This window comes from Simochromis diagramma, unplaced genomic scaffold (genome assembly GCF_900408965.1).
Source record: "Simochromis diagramma unplaced genomic scaffold, fSimDia1.1 OVJJ01000618.1, whole genome shotgun sequence".
Classification (NCBI taxonomy): domain Eukaryota; kingdom Metazoa; phylum Chordata; class Actinopteri; order Cichliformes; family Cichlidae; genus Simochromis; species Simochromis diagramma.
In genome coordinates, this window is record NW_024387423.1 from 1896325 (window position 1) to 1920615 (window position 24291).

A 24291-nucleotide genomic window follows, 5' to 3' on the forward strand; every position below is an offset into this window, starting at 1 on the left:
TCAGACGGGCCTGGACATGCACTGGCTTCAGCAGCGGAACACGTCTGGCACTGCGGGATTTGATTCCCTGCCGTTGTAGTGTGTTACTGATGGTGACCTTTGTTACTTTGGTCCCAGCTCTCTGCAGGTCATTCACCAGGTCCCCCCGTGTGGTTCTGGGATCTTTGCTCACCGTTCTCATGATCATTTTGACCCCACGGGATGAGATCTTGCGTGGAGCCCCAGATCGAGGGAGATTATCAGTGGTCTTGTATGTCTTCCATTTTCTGATGATTGCTCCCACAGTTGATTTTTTCACACCAAGCTGCTTGCCTATTGTAGATTCACCCTTCCCAGTCTGGTGCAGGTCTACAATACTTTTCCTGGTGTCCTTCGAAAGCTCTTTGGTCTTGGCCATGGCGGAGTTTGGAGTCTGACTGTTTGAGGCTGTGGACAGGTGTCTTTTATACAGATGATGAGTTCAAACAGGTGCCATTCATACAGGTAACGAGTGGGGGACAGAAAAGCTTCTTACAGAAGATGTTACAGGTCTGTGAGAGCCAGAGATTTTCCTTGTTTGAGGTGACCAAATACTTATTTTCCACCCTAATTTACGAATAAATTCTTTACAAATCCTACCATGTGAATTCATGGATTTTTTTTTCACATTCTGTCTCTCACAGTTGAAGTGTACCTCTGGTGCAAATTACTGACCTCTGTCATCATTTTAAGTGGGGGAACTTGCACAATCGGTGGCTGACTAAATACTTTTTTGCCCCACTGTATGATGACATGTACCACAGTTCAGGTCAACTGCACCAAAGGTTTGCCCTCAGAACACTGTTAGTAATCCTGGGGGATCAATTCACGGTGTCCAACATGATTGATGAAAAAGTGACAGGGATGCTCCTGGCTGCATTTATGACCTGGAAAAGCCTACTGTTCTGGTGCTCATCTTCATCTTTATTTCAGCTATACAATTGTAAATTTTCAGTGTACAGAAAAAAAAAATCTGTTTGGTTTCTGGATTGCAGCCAGAGATTCAACTCTCATCAGCTCAGCTTGAAGCTTGGGTTAGTTTGACACAAGTTGATATTTGTCCTGTTTGCAAGTTTGAACTTCATGAAAATTAAATATGTATGAGGAAGTAGCAGGACTTCCAGGAAGAGCAGGACTTCCAGGAAGTCATCTAACATCAGCAGGAGTGCTACAGGTCAAGTATTACTGCATAAGGATACCTTTCAGCCATTTAGGAGATAGTAACTACCTTTAAACAAGGCAATGATTTTGTTTTTTATCAGCAGAGCTGAGGAGCTTTATGACTGAACCTCATGACTAATAGCGTTAATAGAGTTGTAGTTAAAAACTGTTTATTTACCTTAAACATAGAAAAACTAAGAACTGTAAATTATTCCCCCAATTCTGTCTACAGTCTCCACATAGAGTGTTTAATGCTGTACCAACAGTTCCTCTTCCTTTCCATCTTTACTACTCTCACCGCTCAAATCCAAATGTGTCCAACTGTTCCATCCTCAAACTCTAAACATTGTCTCCTTTTCCTTCATCCCTTTTCTTTAACTTCTGAAGTCTCTTCCTCCCGCTAAGAGACATCTCCAATGAGTCATCTGTCTGGTAAACAACCAAAAAAAAAGAAAAAGAAAAAAAAAGGGAGCAACTTTTTCATGTCCCTAGACAACACTGTCTTTCTTCTTCTTGTGTTTCAAAGTAAGGAAACTGTTGCAGTTATTCCACACTGACGGTCGTTCTGTTTTCCCACATGACTGCTGAAAAACTGCCTCATCCATCACTTTAAATACCCTCAGATCGACAACCCACAAGAGATTGCACATCTTTATATATATAGCCATATATGTGTGTGTGTGTGTAAACATTTCCTATATGTTTTGCCTCCATGATCACACAATACAGAAATGATGCTATCATTATTATGTTAATTTTTTTTGTGCCTCACACAATTGTTACAGGCACTGGCCGGTGAAACAATAACATTTCTATTTTCATCATAACTTGAAATATGCCCTGCATGTACACTGGGCTTTTAGCAATTTGCAGACTTAATCAGTTATATAACTGCTAAAAACTCACCACAATGCAGGCAACTGAATCAGTTTTCCATAGAGTGCAGTACTAAACGAAGGGATGATGGGGATGAGAGGTAAAAAAGATCCTTTATCCTGGCATGTCAACCCTGCCTGGAACCCAAACACCTGCAAAGACATAAAGGCAAAGAAATGAAGGGAGAAGACAGAGGGGAACTAACACGCTGAAAAAACACTGAGGAATTCACAAATACATTGGGAGAAAAAAAGAAGATGATCATGTGATAGGATCACACCAGCACACACCAGACCCATAACATGCAGACCAAACCCACAGTCAACCTTGGCCTTCATTTTGACCTTAAATATTTGTGACATTATTTCATCGACAAGTCTCCATAGACAGACCTATAAAAATGTGTCAAGGTACTCAAAAGCACATGTGTGGTAGTCCTTGTTACAGTAGGCTTCTCCACAAAATTTGCACTGATTAAATCTATATTCAGTCAGCCAAATAGCCCACATTTTTCCAGCATGGAGAAAGTTTTGGTTTGTCTTTTGTCCCCTAATTATAAGATTTAAATAAGATGCTGCATGATTTCATAATTATTAAATTATGGAAAAAGTACTTCTAAAGTAGGTGGCAGAGGGCGTCTCTAGGAGGAGGTGATGACAGTTTTACCAGCACCAGATATACTATCTTGGCTGGAATTTCTTTTTTTTTTTAAATGTCCAGTTTGGTGGACTTATGGCCCCCAATACAATCCAGACACTCTTGAATGAGAACACATTTAATATACAGTATTTAGCATATTTAACACCCCAACTTTCATTTCCTTTGACCCTTACTACACAACTTTGAGACAATCTTGGACATTGCAGCACTATCCCGCTGAACATAATCTGTCCATATGGAACTGTAGACCAGCCACAGTACTCCTCTCACAACAACAGCTGGTTTTACAAAATAAAAATTATAAAAAGGTTTACTCTCTTGAATTTGTATTAAACCCAATTTAACTTTTTAGCCTGTGCTTGACCTGTCACAGTTAATGGGGATAGGGTTAATAATGAGTCTTTATCACTTTTTATCTGGCTACAGTAACAAATATATGAATGTACAAAGTAATGTTTTATAAAAAAGATAAAAAATGATAAAGACAGCAACAGTACTTAGAAAAATAAACCACTGTCTAACTCTGCTGTTTGTCATAGCAGGTGTGGGTCTCACAATCTCATTCTCATTATCTAAGCTCCTGGAAGCCACATATAATATACTCCCAGCCCAGTGTTTACATACTGTTGATAGCACATGGTGGTAAAGTCCTGTTTAATATTGGAGGTAAGAGATGATGGCTGGGCCTAGCTGTCCAGCATCCAGCTGCTGTAATGGTGTACTAGATCATTTTTCTGTGTAGATCAACAAGCCAGCAGACAAAATGCTGGAAAACAATAATTTATTTATAATAGGACAAATGGCCTATGGCTCTAATATATCAATTACTAGATAAAGATGTAGACATAAAAAAGTCACATTTAAATTCAATTGCCCACACAAAACACTCAGCTTTCTATTGGAAACTAGATTTCTGATCGCTATTCAGCAGTTTCAGTCCCGATTCAAATAAACCAAACTTTAACATGACCATTAACTTCTGTGGTCTCTTGTTGAGCAAACAGACTGACTTAAAGCTTTTGCCTGCAATCATGTAAAAGTAGGACAATGGCTAACACTACCCTCAACACAGATACCTAAGCTCTGACAGCCAGCGTCAATAAAACACAGATTTAGATAAGCCTTAGTTTATACCCTTTTCAAATCACTTCCTGAATTGGGTGAATTGTAGCTAGAATGACCTCCACCCTGTCATGATCCCAGTGCAAAAACCCAGATGGAGACTGAGAACCTTAATGGTTACAGACAACGATTGGCTGATTGGTCACAATGATCCTTGGCCACTGACCAGATGACTGTTAACCCTGCAGTGACCCTGTGATAAGGACTACCAGCATGACGTACAGTAAACATCCTGCCTTAAAAACACACTGAAGCAATACCAGGCCAGAATGAAAAGATGACAAATTACACCCAATCTATTATCCAAACTCCCTAAAAAGTTGATTGGATTCTTTAGCAAAATCCTTTCTTTATTTTCTTTTGGAAATGTGTACTCAATGACAGACTAAGGACTTCAGGTAAACTAAAAATCAGAGGTTACAACCTGAAAACAAACCTAAAACAAAGTGTTTAAATTTATTTTACTTTAGCCATAGATTACTGGACATGGATAACTCTAGTATACAGGTTAAGAAGTCACACTTAGGTAGAAAACTACTATTTTCTGGAATGTTATATGCAGTTGTTTATTGCTCATCTTATGATGCTAGGCAACATGATAAAAGCTTGGCTGACAAATAATCTTGTCCCGTGGTTTAAAACAATTAAGAAAATAAAGCTTTTGTCTTTTGGTCCCAACTTCAAATTATAGTACTACCAACTTTAAATTTCAGTGACAGTGAATGTTATATTTTCATCTTCAAACTAGCAGCTAAAACTGTAAAACCTTTATAGTAACAGGGGAATGTCACAGCTGCTTAATACAAGTCTCTTGCACCCTATTAGTTGGCAGATGAAGCAGACCAGAAATGTACTGGTGCTCATCAGGAAACTGAGTGCTGAGATTTTTATGACCAGGTGAAAAGGGTCATCAAGGTCATTAAAGAGGTTGGCCCGATCATTTCAAAGGGAAGATAAGATCACAACTGTGACTGACCAATTAGCATGCTATTGTGCACAAAAACCATACTCTAATAAATAGTAGATGCATCGTTTTGGTCAAAGTGAAACATAATAAACAGAAAGACAAATGTATAATAAAATAAAATGAAAATACCAACAGAATCAAACCAAATGAGTCCTGGCACAGTACTGGTTTCCATATTTATATATGAGGCTTAAAATCATGAGACAAACAAGAGAACAAGTGTGCAATTTAAAACTGTTTTATTCAACTATAGTTTTTTTGGGGGGGGGGTTGATAGCAACTGACATTTGCTTAGTTTTCATATATTGTTAATGAGCCTGATTGCCTTTAACTTAGCATCAACTGTGTCCTTAATGGCAACAAGAATGATCTTAATCTGAATCAAATTCAATTTCCCTTATATAGCACCAAATCACAACAATCAGATGACCTCCTGTGTTGAAACACTTGGTGACAGTGGGAAAGAAAAACACCCTTTTAACAGGAAGAAAATTCCAGAACCAGGCTCAGGGAGGGGCACACATGTGCCACTACTGGTTTGGGAGTGAGGAGAGAGAATACTATAGAGTGCAGAATATTCTCATACTTGCCTTGAGGTAGAGGTGTGCATAGCAGTGATGTAGCAGGTTGTCAGAAGGCTGGCTGAGACTGCTGACAGTGGTTACCAGCTCTGGGGCATACATTGGCACAGAGTGTTCAAAATTCACCTTTTCCACTTGGAACTGTACTGAAGGTAGTGGGCGCACTGGCTGAAATTCTGCCACAGAGACCAGACATGGTGCCACCTGGACAGTTGAAAATATAGAAAGGTTTAACAATTATTGTCAGTGACAACAAACATGACACATATTGATCATACTGTTGTCCAAGTCAAAACCAACCAAACAACACCAACACCCGAGCAAAAATACTTCTACTTTGCATTAATTTCAATACTACAGTTTTCTTTTCAGAACAGTAACATCAGCTTTACGGTTAACAACTCCTGTTCATCTCCTTCCACCTTTTCTTAATTTCAAACTTGGATTCTCAGTAAGGAGACTTGTCATTAGCCTAGAATGATGCAGCGGCTGTCCCTGTGTGTTTTGTCTTAAAGTGGTGCAGCTGCAGGTGGACTGGCCCAGTCCTCTACCAGCTCAGAAGCGATCAGAGTTCACAGAGCTTTTCCTTAGTTTGGAGAAAACGACAGTCAAAAGCCACCTGCCCTTATTCTTAGATTTTGTCCCCAAGCTAGCCATGCCATGATCAAAGCAATGTCTACTTATGGCTCTGTACCCAGCTATAGTATGTGGAGCAGGCTAGGTTAGTCAATCCTACGTACCTATATTTACCACATTCTGCATGTGCATTTATGTGACCAGGATTTTGATATCGAGCTAAACAGATGCTCTCACATTATCTTATGGAAGCTATCTCCCTGGTATACAGCACCATACCCTTTGCTTCCCTGTGTGAAAGCACATTCTACCAGGGGAATGGCAACGTCACTGGCCCTTTTCATCATTTCAGGGTGTGCATCTATGTCCAACACTATATGTGTTCGACCAAGTGAACTGACTGAAAGGGAAGTGTTGTGTCTATAACTTCTGTTCTCTCAAGGAGAGGAACGAGGTATGACAGCAGGTTGCCCTGTCATGCAGCTGGACAAGGTGAACTGAGGGCTATTGAACTAAGGAATGACTGTGAGGAGTGTACATGATCAGGTGGGGCTGTGCATATGCCATCGTAGGTCTTCTGACTTGATCTGGTGTGGTGTGAATTGAATTCACTGTTAGCACTACCTTGTGTCCCATGATGACAGGCATTAGTGTATGTAGGAGGTTGAACTCTGCCATTGAAACAGTGACTGAGACTTGGAACAGAGTGAGACAAGTGAGTCGAGTTGGGATGAATTCCTCCAAATGTGAGATCTCTTCTGGAGTAGCTGGACCACTGTTCTCTTCAGTCATTTCTGGAGAAATAATGCCACAATAACAAGAAACATGTTAGCTTAAAAAAAAAACTTAATATAATGTAGAGATAACATTCTAAATATTAATACTAAAACAGCTGTTTTTCTAACCATAAGAATGCAACCTGTAGTGCATTACATGAAATAATAGTAAGGGAGTGGGATAAGCCAAAGATATTTGGATTCGAGACCAAAACCGTTTTACAGTGGAAAGGGTTAGCTGTAAAGCACACCAATTTCTTTGAGTGGGTGCCGTTCCTCTCCAGCCACTGTGCTCCTCTCATAGCATTAAAACAACGAAAAGGTCTTTTCCAACAAAAACCACCAACTCAAACACTAAATAAAAGAGACGTGGACTATAAAAGTGCTGGCATCTACATGTGCTATTCATTACAATGGCTGTTTCCCAGTAGCATTCTTTTTGAACTATTTCATAAAACCACTCATTCTGTCAATAACCAAAGAAATACCCAAAGAGCCAAGAAAAAAAGCGAAATAAATCAACGTGAACCAGAGGCTACTAAGATCCATACTCACAGTAAGGAGTGACCAGCACAGTGATCCACTACACCAGGGTCAAAGGCAGACCAAACCTGAACCCTATGGCCTTGGGTCTGGTCCCACGTATGGGTCAGTGTCAGCTCTGTGGAGGTTCTGTTGGGCTACATTTCCAACTACAAGGTGGGCTCGGAATTTGATCACAAAGCTGCTTTGATCTTTGTCCTAAAGCTACAACATTCAGCTTGATCTAGTACTGCTACGTCCAATCAATTCATATGCCAGGGCTCAAGTCAATACCCACAGTGAAAATTTAATTTACAACACAGATGGAACTCCCATGATACACAGAAACATGACTATGGACGCTAAAAAATAATGGGAAAAGAAAACATAACATAACATAAGTATATTGTTGTTTAGAAATATCCTGTTCTAGCTCTAGTTCTTAAAGTCCTGTTACTTTTATTGTTCGTTTATTGTTTTTAGACCATGTAAAGAACTTTTATCCAAATGAGCAAACTAAATGTAGTTTATCTTCTCAACAGGGCAACATGAAGCCAATTCAGCATCCATAGCTAGTTTGGGAAGGAAAGCTATTGGCAATGAATATAAAAAGGAGAACAGAGAAAAAGGACAGGATAAGGTGCTATAGATGCAAACTTTCTCCAATCAATAATACATACTAGATCTAATGTTTCTGACTAAGAAACAGAGAGAAAGAGCTTTTATTTAAGGTACCAAACTGTTTAAAGTGTTAGGTTCTGCATAGCTAAATTATAATTTATCGTATCAAAATGATGAATGGTTGCTATAAATCCTTCTGTAATAGCAACCTTGACTTCCTCTTATCTACTCTCAATCCACCCCCCAGAGGCTCCAACTATACTGACCCTTGAGAGTACAAACACTTATAGAAACAGGAAGGAACACGCTGACCTACTCCGCTTCAGACAAAAACTGCTATAGTAATTACACCATCGTCTATTATCTATCACAGATGCTGAAACAACCGAAACCTACGGATGTTATCATTTCACAAAAATCTTTTGCAAAAGAGTTATTGCTACAGATATTACATACAGACACACATTCCATGTTCTTTCACAACATCCCAGGGATGAGCTCATCAATAGCTGTGCAGGGATGATCACTAACAAAAGGTGTTTGGCTTAACCTCCCTTATGTGGTTCAAAAGGTCACTACTTTCATGTACAGCTGTGTGTTGAAGAATGGGTTGTGCAAGGAAATAACAATGCGATGAGAATATTATAAAGTGAAAACTGTTACAGTTTCTGGTCACTGAAAAGTATGACAAGAGATGTGAGTAAAATACCAGACCAGAGAAGGTATATTTTTTAATTATATATTTGTATAATTTTGATCTCTGACCTCGCTGCGCTTTGCAGTAGGGTTCATACTCGTGGTCCATGGCACAGGTGACCATCTTGAGAATGCGATGGATGGCGCTGCTATGCAACCTGATGTCTAAAGGTCCTACCACCAGCCTCTTGATGGAGGTCTCTTGAACTGCAGGCACTACCTCTTCCATGCTCATCCCAGAGAAATCCTGAGAGCCTACAAGTGGAAATACACATATATACATAACCTGATTAAAATATATAATGTATGTACTTATAAACTTAAGGACTCTTGTCTCAGTCAACAAAATTAAAACATATTTTCAGCTTTCATACATATAAGGTCTGTTTGTTTTACATTAATATTTAGCCAGAAACATTTTCCCATATCTCATTTCTTAATGAAGTATAAATATAGACTATTGTCATCTGGCATAAACCCAAAAAAGATAGATGTAGTGTAATGCAGCAGCAGGAGGCAGCTCACATAGCTGTGACCCACAGAAATGATGAATATTCCAAATGTCCACTTCCCTCCAACAGCTGTCCCTTCATTCATCGCAGGCCCCTGTTCCAGAGGTCCACTTAAAAGACTCAACTCTCTCGCAATAAAAAGGCAGAAATTAAAAATAAAGGAAGGGGGTGGATGAATGGCAGTGAGGGAGGAAAAGGACAAAGGGTCACAACTGGCTTTATTCCATTTACATTCCACCACTGTGCTGAACATTAGTACAGCTCAGAGTCAACAATGCGAATGTAATTTTTTTTTTTTTTTTTTTTTTTTTTAAACCTCAAAGCAATGAGGGTGTAACTTCCACTAAATTTTGGAAATTTAAAAAGAGCAACAGGCAATGCCACTTCCCCTTCCCTTCTGTGAGATTTGGTTGCAATGGATTAAGCCTAATATCGACCATATGGCTGCAGTTAGAACGCTCATTGGAATGACGAGGAGGCTGAAATTAGGAGGATTTAGACTATTTAAAAGTGTCTCAATTTCCAAAGATTATAAAAAAATGTTTTTAATCTGCAGCGTGACTCTAATGTGAAGTCAATGGTAAGAGTGACCTGGGTCGGTTACTATTTCAGTTGACTCAGAGTTTATGTTAGACCTGTGGCAATGCAGACTAATTTGTTTAGTTGACACTGGATCTGGTCCGTATCCATGAAGAACAGAAACACTAACAGAAAAGAAGCATTCCAACTGGCAAGGGTAACCACAGCCATCCCAAAGAGACTGACACTTATCCTGCCGTCAGAAATGACTTTGACAGCTCAGAATGACAGTATCAATGTTTTTTTTTAATTTAGATTATTATCTGTAGATGACAGCAGCTGAGGAAACAATAGCCAAGTCATGAAAAACTAAAATGAAACACAAAAAAGAGGGAGGTACGTAGAACAACACAGGTGACATACTCCATATGAATAAATAAATACCTTTTGAGTTATTGAGTTTGTTTAACCAAAGCCAGTCATTTCTACTTTATAAAGCATGATAACCTAATAGCATTTGCATATCAATCACGGCCAATAAAACTGAGCTATTATATTTTTTCACATTTTAATAAAGAAGTTAGCATTTTGGACTGAAGGAAGCATTATTTATCTCTCAATGTGATTGTCAGAAATTCCTAACTTGGAAAAACAACACTTAAAGTTGCAACTAAAGAATGAGGAACGCTGTCTGTCTTAAGGCTTCTGCCAGGAAGAGTGACATCTAATTAGGCAAGAGAGGTCTATTCACTTTCTCAAGAGCTTACAGGTAAAGAGACAGAGGGAAAACAGTGTTTCAACAAGCACCAGGGAGAGAGAAACTCAAATATGTGTCAACACAGACTAAACACTTCTGACAGTTGCCCTCCAGGTAAGTTTAGGGTGAGAGTGAGGACAGAAAGGGTCAAGGACCAGGTGGCTGTGACTGAAACAAGACAAGCTCTTTCTTCAAGTCTCCATGGGGCTTGTTTGACAGGGAGGAGAGACGAAAAGAGATGGAAAGAGCGAAAGAAAGAAAGGGTGAACCAGGCAGAGAAAATGGGAACATGACAGATAAAAAGAAAAAGAGAGAAGAGGTGGCAAGGTGACCAAACAAGCTCTGCAAGAGAGAATGAACTAGAACAATACCTTTGCCACTGCTGTCCTCCATTGTGTAGAGATAATCCATGTAGAAAGCACCGAAACGGTGCATGCCCGCTATCTCTGTATAGGTCTCCTGTCAAACAAAAGTAGAGCTGGGTAAATATCGCAGTAAGGGAGCAAATAAGCAGATAGCCTTAAAGAGTGGCAATGACTGGGGTCAAGGGAGATATGGTGGTGGGGGTCAAATTAGAGATAAAGAGTTACTAAGCACTGATCCACTTAGCTGGATATTTAGAGGGTCTTTTGTTTATTTGTTTGTTTTAGGGAAGTCCGTAATATTACCTGTATTAAAAAGTGCTAACTTAGTCTGGTTTCTTTGACTGATTTTTTCGTGCAAAAAGCAGTACGTTCAGTCATAATAACGACGCTTAAATAAGGAATTGACCAGATACCAAGTCTATTATTTATTGAGTAAAAGGCTACTGATAAAAGAAATTGAAAGTTTCCTCATTCAGCTGGATATATGCCAAAGGAAATATATATCTTATCTACTTGATGATAAGACTTTTCCTAACAAATCAAAGCTGTATGACTGTGATTATGGTTGATGTGGTCATTATGAAAATTGTGAAATGTTATTCATAATTTATTGTACAAGCTATTAATAGCACACAATGAACCCGTAAGCAAAAAGTCTGCAGAACATAATGAGTTATTCATAATAACAATGAGTTTGTAACTAAGTTACACAACAATTGATTTAATGTTTAAAAAAAACTATTAAAAAAATTAGAGGAAGACCTCATCAGTTTTGTTTTTTTGACCACACAGGGCCTACAGTCCATGCAAAGAAGAACATAGTGGACACATAAAGACATATACACCCCACTGAGAAAAATCCCAGCTGGTCACATCAAGGCTTCACCTGAGTGACAAAGCTAACTACTAAAGCATTCTTACATAGCCATGCTATTTATTTTAGGTCATTATTTACAAATGAAAATGAGATATAGGATAAAAACATCCAATTTGTCTCATTTTAACTACCTGGGAGTTAGTGTATCGGTCACGGCTCATCATCATTAGTCTGCAGGTCAAGAACAACTGACCTTGTCTTCCACAGTATTTTTATATTTCTACACCACACTAAACCACTGATAAACAGTCAGAATGAGTGAGCAAGCAGGAAATTGAGAGAAAGAATTACACAGGCCCCCCTTACACATTTAACACCCCACCCCAAACTTGCCCACAGTTTCTCTAAACAGAGATTTCAGACTAGCCTTATCAGACTGGCAGGTTAATGAGTAATATTTATTAGGAGGTCCCTAATAGCTCTTGCATTCTTATGGATCAAAGCCATGCTGGTTTCAAAACCACTAATGAATCAACATTGAAACCTCTGAGTTGTAGGCTTTATGCATGAAGAGATGGATGGCTGGATTTCCAAACAATTGCATCATCGAGGGTCATGAATATTTCAAAGTAGAGTCAACACTTGAGCTGCAAAGGCTGATGAAGTGAGCTGAGAGCTATCAGAATGATGGCTTCAGCAGCACTACTTAGACAACCAAAAGATTCCTCTACTACACTAAATTAGTATTACTATTTTTTAATAGATCAATTAAACTTTTGTAGAAGAAACAAACAATATAAAAACATATAAATATTAAATATAATTAAACTATACTCTATTCAAAGAGTAAAGACTGTTTCTTTTTGGGTGCATGCTACAGGTGCTTCATTTAATTAAAACTGTGTAAATGACCAGCAAAGGTCAGAGAGTTTTGTTCCAGCCATATTGCATTTGGTTAAATACTTGATTGCAATGTTTGTCTTACTGTTTACTGTAAGTAAGGTAAATGTTTTCTGAGGATCGCAACATAGTCTGCTACTGCATTTTGCCCATCTATCCCAGAAAAAGGCAGTAATTTCCACTTTGGTTTTTTTTCTGTTGGGGGGGGCTAATATTTTTGGGTAAAATAGCACAGACTTCTGGTTATTGTGACCTTGTGATTAGCAGCATCCAAGATAAACTCAGCCCTGACTCCATTGTTCTCTGGGCTCCGATAGTCAAAAAGAGAGTTGGTGAGATATGTCATTCCTTTACTACTGAGACTGTCCCCACAGCTGAAGAACACTGCATCCTGTACACAAAATGACAAATTCAAAGACAAATGTGAATATCAAAGAGGACACATTTCAGGCTGAAGAAACAATACAATCCATACAACAAACAAAATTCAGAAAGATCTTTTAAAATAAAATGTTTATATACTCAACAAACACCTAAAAAGCAAAATCTGATAATTTATTTCATATTCATAAAAAAGGGAAAAAGCTCAGTTGACCCCATTATTGATTTAATATAGCAAAAATGCTAATTTTGTTAATATATATATTATAACATATTATATTATATTCCGTTCTATATTTTTTTTAAAGGGGACCTTGAACTTTACTAAAAATCAAATTCATCACAAGATTTTAACCTCTTGCTGACACTGGAGGCTGCTGGGACATTGCTTGAGTGTTTGGGGCTTTTTAAATTCTTTTAATATTTCTCAAAGTTCCTAGAATTTTAACTCTCAGTTAATATTAATGTGATCTTTTACAAATACTTTGTTCACCTCTTCACGGCGGTTCATGTTTTCCTCAAAATCTCGTACACCCATGATGCTTTTCAGGCAAAGTGCCCGACATCCCACAAAACCGATTTGGCAATCAAAGAAGGGCTCCCCCATCATGAGCACCTGAAATAAAATCAAAGAAAGACTCAGCTCAGATTTAACACCAAGAACACAGTGGACACAGTGTGCATATTATGTGTGTGTGTGTGTGTGTGTGTGTGTGTGTGTGTGTGTGTGTGTGTGTGTGTGTGTGTGTGTGTGTGTGTGTGTGTGTGTGTGTCTTTGTCTTTTAATAGAATAATTGATTATAATCAACAATAATAACTTTACTAAATGATGAGGGAATTTATTTGTTAATCTGCAGAAGTCTCTGCCAAGAGAACACCAGGCATCTATGGGCCTTAAAACAATCCACTGACACCAATGGGAATAAACAACAGAAGACTTCAATAATTCACAGATGTTCTTTGACCAACTTAACTACTAAATTATTATAGATTTTAAATGTATAATGTAGTGTTGACAAAATAGTGGATACCAAGACTAGTCATGCTATACTGGTTTGTGGTTATATTGAGGTTGCGGGCTCATTTTGTCATGATTTTAAAAAAAGAAAAAAAAAGAAAAGCAAGGCAGCTTCTCTTTTCGACTGAGAGTGATGCATATTTCAGTGCAGTAGCAGTCCAGCAGCTACTACAACCACAAAGGTGTGGTTTTCCCTCTTTTCTCTCTGTGTCTTTGCTTTACCCAGCAGATAGCTAAACAGAGAATCTAATAAAACATTTTATGTTTCCCCATACAATTATTATAAGGCCTAGTTTCCCCTTTTTTGCCAGACGCCCCCTTTCCTTTCAACACTCATATTTAGTTCTAGTTCAAGCTGCTCGACTTCTCTCGTTGAGACTAGGCATAAATTATAAAAATTGGAACTGGAAAACTCTGTTTTTCACACCTGGTAGAAATCTCAGGGGCACAAAACCCCTTTCTTACTCCAACCAGGTAATCAGAGAAAAGGGTTTAAAACTATTCTCTATGAGGGAAAATGGGTAAATGATCAGATGTGAGCTTGATTCAGATTCCGGTGTGTGTACAAGAAGCTAAAGATTAGTGAGTTGACAAGGCTTCGTTCATGTACTCATGGAGAGATTTAACAGGAACTTCAGCCAAACTGTGACTAATGAGTAAGTAACTAAATAGTATCTTTACTGATCTTCCCATGCCGTGATAGATAACAAAGTTCAGAGTGGATAATAGTAAATGCCACTGTTGTGGAACAATTCATGGTGGGGGCTGAAATCTACATCAGGATAAAAACGTCACATTTTCCTCAAGAATAAATGCATAGCATTTACTTTCTTTTCTCTCATTTCTACAATGACAACATCAATTAAAAATTACAATATGCAGATAACTCATTAGCTAAAAATTGTAACAGTTTAGTGTAACTGAGTATAGTAAAATTCATATCTATCTCCGTTCAGCCCCACAACAATGCACTACATCACAAATGATAGGGGAAACTATAAACTTAAACTTACCTCAATCGTGATTCCCTCTTGCTCTAGACACAGGACTTCCTTGGATTTGACCTTTTGAGGACTATAGTAGCTACTCTCTGACTGGGTCTCTGTCAACTAAGAGAAAAATAAAAATAAAAAGACTAAATATAATTTATACATAAACATGAAAAGTACAAGAAAAGAATAATAATTAATTTTTTTCCATCTTCTTTTTTTTTTTTTAATTAAACAGTAATATACTTGGTGTCCCCAAAAAATGAAAGTATTGGATGATGAATACTGATGTCTTAAATAGTTCACCTGCCGTGATTTGGCAGGATCAAAGAAGAACTGCAGCAATAAACTTGAAATAATAAAATTAGATGAGAGAAAGGCCAGTTTATTCAAAATGTTAGCCGAGGACATTAACGGTTTCACCGACAGTTAAAACAAATGCATGATTTGAAAAATAAGCAAAGGTTTTGGAAGTGTCCGATGTGAAGAACTAGAGAAAAATAATGGTTAAAACCACCAACAACGGCATCCAAACAAGATTTTCTTAGATTAGAGACTAGATGCTAGCTGTAGTGCTGTTTGGATTCCAAGAACATTCATCAACCCACAGGACATCCCCTCCTTGCTTTTGGAGGAGACTCTGGCCTTAGTGGGATGACTATAAAACTATGACTAAAGCGATTCACATACCAAGGGGAAAATGAAATGTGCAATTTATTGTATTTGTAAACTGACTATAAAAGGGGAATGGTTCAGCAGAATATTAATTTTGGTTGTTGAGTAATAGTGGAAGTAGAGAGGAAGAGAGAAACTGAGCACCTGGTCAAAACAGACCAGGCTTAAGGGCCACTGGGGAATTTCTCACTCACTTCTTTGGCTTAATAATTCAAACAAGTATGTAGCCTGGCCAGTATGTATGCTGTTTTAGAGTTGAGCACTATGATCACACAGGTGTGAAATATCCCCGCTCTGTGAATACAATCAATGTCTGCCAGCTAAGAATATATGTATTGCACCACACAAGCTCATGAACATATCTCCATATATCTTTAAGTAGAGCTGAGAAGAATTGCATGACAGCCAGCAGACAGAGAGAGCACCTGGTCAAAACTAGTCGGCCAGGGTGAGAAGGGTTCAACGCAATGCTTCTGAGGTTGGCTACTTTCAAAACAGTGGGTGTAGTGCAGAATGTGCAGACCCTAACCCATTCAACAGGAAGCAGGTGTAGAGGAAAAAGCAGCTGTGCCCTATTATCCATACTGATGGAGCAGACTCTCTCGCCCTCATTCCCTTCCCCTTTTTTCAATTTTGATGGTTTAATCACGTGCAGGGGCCACCTGACTCCAACCTGAGAGTCCCAGTGAGTAATGGCAAGATCTGTCTGCCCAGATCAGCGTACAGTGGCACTGACAGTAAATCACTGCAAATTAGCAGACAAACCTTATGAATGTACATCCAGTAAGAATATAGAAGTTCTCAATCTAGTCTGTTGGGGCATTTCTGACTGTACCCAAGTCTGAAATGACACAGCTGACAGAAGACGGGTTAGTAGCACAAATACACAAAGCTGCGGCTGCCAATATCTTTCCTATAAAGTCCCATTTATTATAATTTAGAGTAGAATGCAATCAAATTATTCTCTATGAGGTATCTTTAAAATGTAAAAACAGTAAACACTGTCCTTGTAACATGGATCGATCACTGGTTTGGTTTTAAAACCAACTGTGGAAGCAACTGAATTCGACTATTGGCTCTATAATTAAGAGAAACAATCTAAAGAAACAATGTTTCTTCAAATGAAAAATGGCACGAGGTCTGGCATGTAATGAGAGTTTGGCAAGTATGCAAAAGTAAAAGAGGGGAACAAATGGTCAGTGCTAAACTATGCATTATGTGAGTAAAAGTCATTAAATTACACTGCCAATGTTTCTAATCAAAGAGATCTGAGGAGTAATGCGTCAGCAATCTAAAAATACCTCTCTGATTTCACATTCATGTCAAACTCAGGTTGAAGCAGTGGCTGTTCAAAGACATGAAAATTCCTTCATACTAAATACTTCCTTGTAGGAAAGAGACAAGAACGCTTTAAAAACCATCCTTTCAGCTGTGTGCAATTATTGCAGACGAGAGGCAATTAATTGATTAAAAGAACTCAAACAATACAGGAACAATTTAAACATTATTAGAAAAACACAAGTCTGTTTGGCCTGAGACAAACCTCCCCTTTACTGATCACACACCGTCAAGTAATATACACTCTCGCACACAAACGCATGCACGCACGCACGCACGCACACACGCACACACGCACACACACACACACACACACACACACACACACACACACACAAGACCAGTAATGTGATCTAAAGTGCCTGAATCTGACAGGAAACACAGATGAATTCCAACTATTCTGAGCGAGCAGGCAGGATTAAAGCTTGGGGTCCATTTCTGAATAGTCATCATACCATGTATAATGTTTAAAACATTAATGTGACCCGAGACGCTAGTTAGCGGTTATACTGCCCTCCCCTATACCGCACACAGAAACACAAAGAGGATTAGGGCTTCCTGAGGATCAAGCAGTTTTTGAGACTTAAGATGAAACTGACCATTAAATTAAAATATGCAACTGTGTGGTGGCCAGTGAGAGTGACAATAATGCACTGAAGACAAAAAAATTCTAATTTAAAGGCATCCTAAATGTAGAAATCATAACAGATTCTTGACAGATTGGTTCTTTTACAATGGCAGAGTGGTAAAAAAAATTACCTCATATCCGAAATGTACAAAAAGCAAGTCCCCCCCAGTGAAAGCTTTCAATGTTAAAATAAGTTAACAGAAGTAAAAGGATTATTCAAGGGTAGGGAGTATGGTTTTGAGCTCGGTGCATATTTTCTCTCTTTGTAACAACTGTGATGTAGGGGGGGAAAAAACAGAGATGCAGATACTGATAAGGCTGAAAGTAAGGATTGTGGTTGCTTTATTGACAGGTGTGCCACAGGCAGCTGTAGCCACAGGCAGCTGTCTGATAGGCCTCACCTTCAATATTTCGAGTGACTAAAATAAACCTCTCGACCCTGCTCGCGATGTTGGTGCAGTTTGGAGCATTTATCTGGAAAACTATATAGGTTCCTGTGTGGCACGGATCATAAAAGAGTTTGTGTTTCATTTCTGCCAAGTGAAATTCTAGTGTTTTACTTGACTTTACTTTACTTGTTTTACTCAGCGCTAACTAGCCAGTATCCGGGTCTGTGCATTGCACCCATACAATTTATGAATCCAACATCGAAATATGGTTACTTTGGCTCCAAAAGAGCCAAAACAGCTTAAACTGAGGCTTTAAAATTGAGACTACAGAAGCCAATGGGTTACATATAGTCCATGACCCTTCATGGTCAGTACTTAGTAAAACCTCCTCTAGGAAAATATCCTAGCTTGTAAATACTTTTTGTAGTTGTGAGGAGTCTTTCATTTCTTGTTTATGGGATTTTCTCTTATTCTTGTTTCAAATGCTTCCAGTTCTGTATTATTTTGATTGATATTTTGTTGGGAGGACTGAAGGCCATTCCAAAACATTCAGCTTGAGCCTATTGAGGCTTGGTTAGGATCATTATACTGTTGTAGAGGCCATTCTCCTTTCATCTTAAGCTTTTTTTTTTTTCCTTACAGTGTGACGGTTACTTCCAGAATTTGCTAGTATTTAGTTAAATCCTTTGTTCTAAATGATAAATGGACTCTTGCTATATTACAAACAGCAGCAGCGTCACAGGCTTAACACAAGTCCAATGAATGCTCAATCCACTGCTGTGGAAATGGACATTTATTTCATATCGAAACATAATTTTGCATTTAAGTTAAGATGGTGATGTGTTTATTTTATTTTATCAAACATCTTATTTACCTTGAAGGTAACAGAAGCTTTGGTGCAGTAGAAGCCTATGGAAACAATGGGGTCTTTGGGTGTGTGGAGTTGGGAGCTGTTGGGGATGCTTCCCGTCTCTCGCTGCTGGTAGAGACCATCCTCTCCTTCTTCCTCTGTGCTTACAATGGCTGGAACGAAGGACCAAGCCCAGGACACCCAACCTTGGTTTGCTTCATCAGGATTATCAGACTGTATGTAGAGGTCTTGGCTAGGTCGCCTTTCCGTATCTACATCCATTCCTGAAGGAGATAAAAGTCTTAATTAGATATCATTTAAACATAAACTTAGGATTTTACTGCAGCTGAATTAGCTGCAGTAAAAGAGAAAAATCTATATATCAGCAACCCCCCCCCTACACACACACACACACACACACACACACACAAAAACAAACAAAACAAAACAGTGACATAATTCCTTTTTAGCACACTTTTACCCCAACAGGTAAATGCATTTAAAGTGGCAGTTTCTGAATACAACCTGGTTAAAGAGAGGGGAAACTTGCAGATAATGGAAGTATCTGTATGCAGGGCGGCACACTAAATTAATTTACCCTTTCCTTCGGGGCATTTTAATTCTAGCAAGTTGTTTCAGCTGTCAACAGAACACACATAAACAGCAGAGAACAAGGAAGTTTCACAGTAGTTTCTGCCAACGCTCCAGCAGGCAGGTGTGTAAGTATTTGTGGGTTACATGAACTCAGTGCTGCATGAATTCCACAGAGCAAGAGGAAGTTCATTCCAGCAGAGGCCAGAGGGCAAAGGCTGTCAGCCAGCATCCTGACAGAGGAGGGCTTTGACTGGACCCAGTGGTCAAGGCAGTCTGTGCTGGACCCAACAGCACAGGCCAATTTCAGTTATGCGTGTGGTCAAATCACATGTTTGGTAAGAAGCCAACTACTAAAATGGAGGCCATGCAGGAGTCCAGGTAACTATGAGCCACTAGCATAAACACTGCTTGGCTAGGAGCGTAGGTGAAACTTAGCAATAGTGTTAACTATAAGTTTGGGAAGATGGGGTGGAGCTGACTAAAGCACTGGCTACTTTGTAGAAAATCCACAGAGTGGCAAGTTGTCGGGGTAGGTTTACAAAAACAACCAAAAGTCTTCACTTTTTCTCCAATTACCATTTGAGCAGTCAAAAAACCACCATGCACCCATCCATTCCTGATCCTGACCCCTGAACTGGTCCCATCATGTATGTTTCCATACACATTGGGATAGAGGAAGCTGATGTCAATACATAAGAATGTGTAATTCCATTCCTTGTGGCCTCACGTCCTCTACGAGAAAACAATATTGTCCGTGAGGTCACAACTTAGGAATCCCAGAGGGTAAGGCGGTGAAAATTATGACATATTTTAATTAAATCTTTCACTTTGTGAATTGGCAGCTGGAAATCCCATGTTATGGCTTTTTTATCTGTCTTTCCATCCCAATCTCCCTGCCTGATTCCATCGCTCATTCCTTTTTTTTTTGTTTTTACTCAAGGAAGCCTTTGAGGTGTCAGTTTAACAAGTTATACTCTTTCACTTCACATCACAGCCTGACGAAGTCTACATTTGAATTACAAGGCAATCAAAATAAAAGCACAATCACCAATCAAGTGATCAAAACAGAGCAGCTTAAGGACACTTTGAAGTATTAAGCCTTAGAAGTGAGTGAAAAATTCCCAAACGATGATGTAGTCTGGCCAGAATGTATGCTGCCTTGGCGTTGAGCACTATGACCACACAGGTGTGAAGTATCCCTGCTCTGGGAGTACAATCAGTGTCTGCCAACTAACAATGTATGTATTGCAGCACTCTATGAACATATGTCCATATATCCTTAAGTAGAGCTCAGAAGAACTGCATGACAGTCAGCGTCATGTATGGTTTCTCTTAGTCCAGAGTCTTCAAGCAGCAGGGTAGGCCTAAGCTAGGAAAGGATTCGGTGTAAGAGACAGTGACACAGAAAGTGAGTGGGAAGTAGTAAAAAGAGGCAGTGCTCTCACAGGCCAGTAGATGTCCCTCCATGTTTATAGAGGGAGAGGTGGACTGTTACCTGACCGTTCAGTGAAGGCTACTCCTATCTACTGATAGTGCAGGTGTTTGTGTAGACATGCATACATGTTAAGACTCAATCTAAGCTTAACAGATAACCACTGATGCAAAAAACACATACCATAGTGCAATGCATTCATAACGACGTTTTTTTTTTCATGACTGAACTTACTTACACCATTTTTGCTACCAGCATGACATTAACATCATACTACCGTAAAAGCAATTTTAACTCTAATAGCAGAAACCACTAAACCACTCAATTCAATGGTCATCCCATGTTCACAGTAACACTACAAAAAAAGAAACAATGTCCTGTCATACCAATGTATTATCACTAGAGAGCTACTTGAGGTTAGTAACACTGACACAGCCTGTGGTTTCTGGTTGATTCCTGTGTGAAGGTCCTTTCCATTGAGCACACTTCAAGGGACATGGAGGCTAAGCCCTCCTACAAAGCAAACACTAAACACCAAGTCCCATCCACATGCACATATGATATTGGAGAAAAGTAACAAGTATAAGGGCTCATGTATGTTACACAGAGATGCACACACCCTGCCACACTTCAGCAGCCACAGTCCTCAGTGCATAATTCTTCACATACTTCTTGAAACCATACAACTTTCACTGCTGTGACCAGCTGGTCCATCCAAGCATGTTAGTCATCTATGTTTCCAACCACTTAATTCTTTAGTGTTTTTCTCAGACTTCACTGAATTTCAGACAGTAAGAAAACTAGCCATGTAATCCTAACCGAAGGGTTGTTTTGGTTAGTGACACACAAATATCGCACAATCTTCACCTAACAAGCCTATTCATTAATGAGACATTGGCTCTTACCTAAAAGGAAACGATTCAAACAAACAACATGCGGCCACAGTGAATCATGGGCACATAAACACATTACAAGGCTTTTTCCACTTCAATAATTGGCAAAAAGAAAAACACCTTCACATGTGGGAAAAATTAATATTCCCTTTGAAATTTTTTTTTAAAAACAGACCACTTAAGTCATGGCTTATTAATACATTACACAGTAGATACAGAATTTATTCCTTACTCTCAACTCAATCTTTTGACCACATATATACACCCTCACACAAATAAACCTCATTTTATAAAAAAAACAAACAAACAAAGAAACACTAGGAAAATTCAATCAGTGCAACAGTATCAGTTACAAAAGCCAACTCAAAGCAAGAGTAAATAAATGAAACGCACATACAGGCCAGTGGAACCAGAATATGCAGCAAGACTCAAGTAGCCTATGGGAAATCAATGAATGTTATGAAGTACTATGCACAATGTTGGTATCATATTCCAGCAATCATGTAACAATGACTGTTTCCTACAAACTATAACCCACGAACAATAAATATGCATGAAAGCCAATTCAGTCTCTACAAGTGTAGTGCTCCGACTCAATGTATGGCTGTCTGTCCTGGTTTGGAAAATTATATTTTGTCATTAAAAAGAATAAAAAGAATGATTTTAGCTTTATTGTTCTTATTTTTTTTCCAGGAGGGAAAAAAATCAGCTTTATTTCATAAATCTGAAATGCACACATTTAAAATCATGTTTATGAATATGTTTGGAGCCCTCTCAACACACACACCTACTTATTACAGTGCATATACACACAATTGCCCCCCTGCCCCCTCCAGCTTCTTCACTCTGACGATTACTTCCAGCATAACAAGATCTGGGGGTGCTCAGGTTCCAAGAGCTGGTCCCCTCTTGTATATTTTTGTGATGGGATACTAATTCATTCTCAGAGGCTCCGCATAGCAGTAGCATGACACCGACTCTTACATCTGGCATTGGACACTGAACTGGAAGCTGCGCCAACTTGCAACGAAAGTTCCACGCCAAGAGGCAGGGAGTTAGAGCGAGCGAGGAAAGGGCCGTGTGTGGGGCTGTCTACGCTCCCACTGCCCACTACTTCTATTCCACCATAATTTGCTCCTGGTGCTAGAGAGGCCGATTTATCCCAGAAGGACTTGACACTTCATACATGAGCATTTTAAGAGATGGGTGTTCAGGGGAAAAGGGATGTCTTTTTTTTTTTTAAATAACCACAGTTATTCAAAGTATACTGTATAAATATATGTCAATGAGTGCAGTTTTGTGAGTGTTCAATTTTGTACAACTCAGTGTCTGCCTTTAAACAACTGCACCTATGCGTTTTGCTTCACAGCTGGACATAAGCAGTGTGATTTACCATATGCTCCAATTAGAAAGATAGAGGTGGACCTGTGTTTGATTCCTAGAACCTAGTTTCTTCTCCTTATCCTGCTTTCTCCTGCTTCCAACCACATGGAGATGATCAGGCCTGATGACAATGGTCTGTATCGAGTTATACGCTCCAGATTTTGTTTGTGGAAAAAGCAGGAGGAGCGCACACCATGGTCAAAGCGATGTTAAATGTCCCATTTAGGAATAACAGCAACATATAAAAAAGACAAAGCCCCTGATCGGAATAAGGCAACATGCAGAGTCATGGGATGACCATGAAGTAAGACCATGCAAAATTTGATTTATTTTGCTTTGTATGTCACTTGATTCAAACATGCTATGGTGATAAGAAGCACACTTAGCCACTGAAATGTTCATAGAGCAAAACATATGTATGCTTTAGCTGTTGTTAGTGATCAAGTCTAAAATTGAAATTCAATTAGCTACTAAAAAAACGACAATTTGTTTAGAACTATTATGATACGGAATTATAATTAATTACTATTATGATACTGAATTTTTGTGGACTGTCTTAAAACTTGTTTTAAACATAAAACATTAACAAACCAATCAAAGTGTTAGAGAATTACTGTTGCTTTCCATAAGAAATCTCACTCACCAGGTGAACTTGCTCCAGAATCCCTTGCATGCCCAGTGCCTTCTTCACCCTCATCCTCTTTGTGTCCTCCGATTTCCCCATAGTAAAGAGCAATGATTAGCTCCAAGATTCGTATAAACATGGGTAGCTGCTGATCGGTAATGGACAACTTCAGGCTCTCCACCATGGTATGGATCTGAGAAATAGTTAGCTATAAATTAGATTTTGATATTTGATCCGATTAATGCACAGATTTATATGAAAAATACAGAACGCATCTATCATCTTCTCTTAGAATTCCAGTACTTTTTAAATATTTGTTCTAAACAAATCTTAGTGTAGAAGAGCTTTTGTCCAACTAAGTGTTCGCAGTTATACAAAATGGATTAGTACCCCCAAAAAGTATGTACTAACAGCACTTGACTTAAAATTCTAACACCGATTTTACTTCAGTCGTGTCTCAGATCATTTCTAGTGGTACCTTAGATTTTCATGAAGGAAGTAAAATCTTCCCAAAACAAGCAGCTGTCTTCCACATATATTTAAAGTCACTGGTTGACAACAATTCACTGATATTAGTCATTATCCTGCTATTGATGTGAGAACAGCTGCCCAAACAAAAGTCAGCCACATTAATCTTTGACATCTGTAAA

The 24291-nt window shown here is 38.8% G+C and overlaps 1 protein-coding gene across 6 annotated transcripts in view; it reads right to left on the reverse strand.

The window, feature by feature from the left end:
• Nucleotides 1–24291, reverse strand: part of LOC120722020 (vacuolar protein sorting-associated protein 13B-like) — a 296860-nt gene that overhangs the window by 238095 nt on the left and 34474 nt on the right. For all 6 annotated transcript variants that reach the window (XR_005693317.1, XM_040012723.1, XM_040012725.1 and 3 more), the window contains 10 exons: nucleotides 23660–23834; nucleotides 18739–18998; nucleotides 14859–14954; nucleotides 13321–13443; nucleotides 12700–12837; nucleotides 10736–10823; nucleotides 8646–8831; nucleotides 6586–6755; nucleotides 5395–5589; nucleotides 2086–2207 (listed from right to left, as the gene is read on the reverse strand). Coding sequence is in view for 5 of the 6 variants with exons in the window: in XM_040012723.1 (XP_039868657.1) it covers nucleotides 2086–2207; nucleotides 5395–5589; nucleotides 6586–6755; nucleotides 8646–8831; nucleotides 10736–10823; nucleotides 12700–12837; nucleotides 13321–13443; nucleotides 14859–14954; nucleotides 18739–18998; nucleotides 23660–23834 (1553 nt within the window). In the remaining variant the exon portion in view is untranslated. The remainder of the gene's footprint in view (nucleotides 1–2085; nucleotides 2208–5394; nucleotides 5590–6585; nucleotides 6756–8645; nucleotides 8832–10735; nucleotides 10824–12699; nucleotides 12838–13320; nucleotides 13444–14858; nucleotides 14955–18738; nucleotides 18999–23659; nucleotides 23835–24291) is intronic.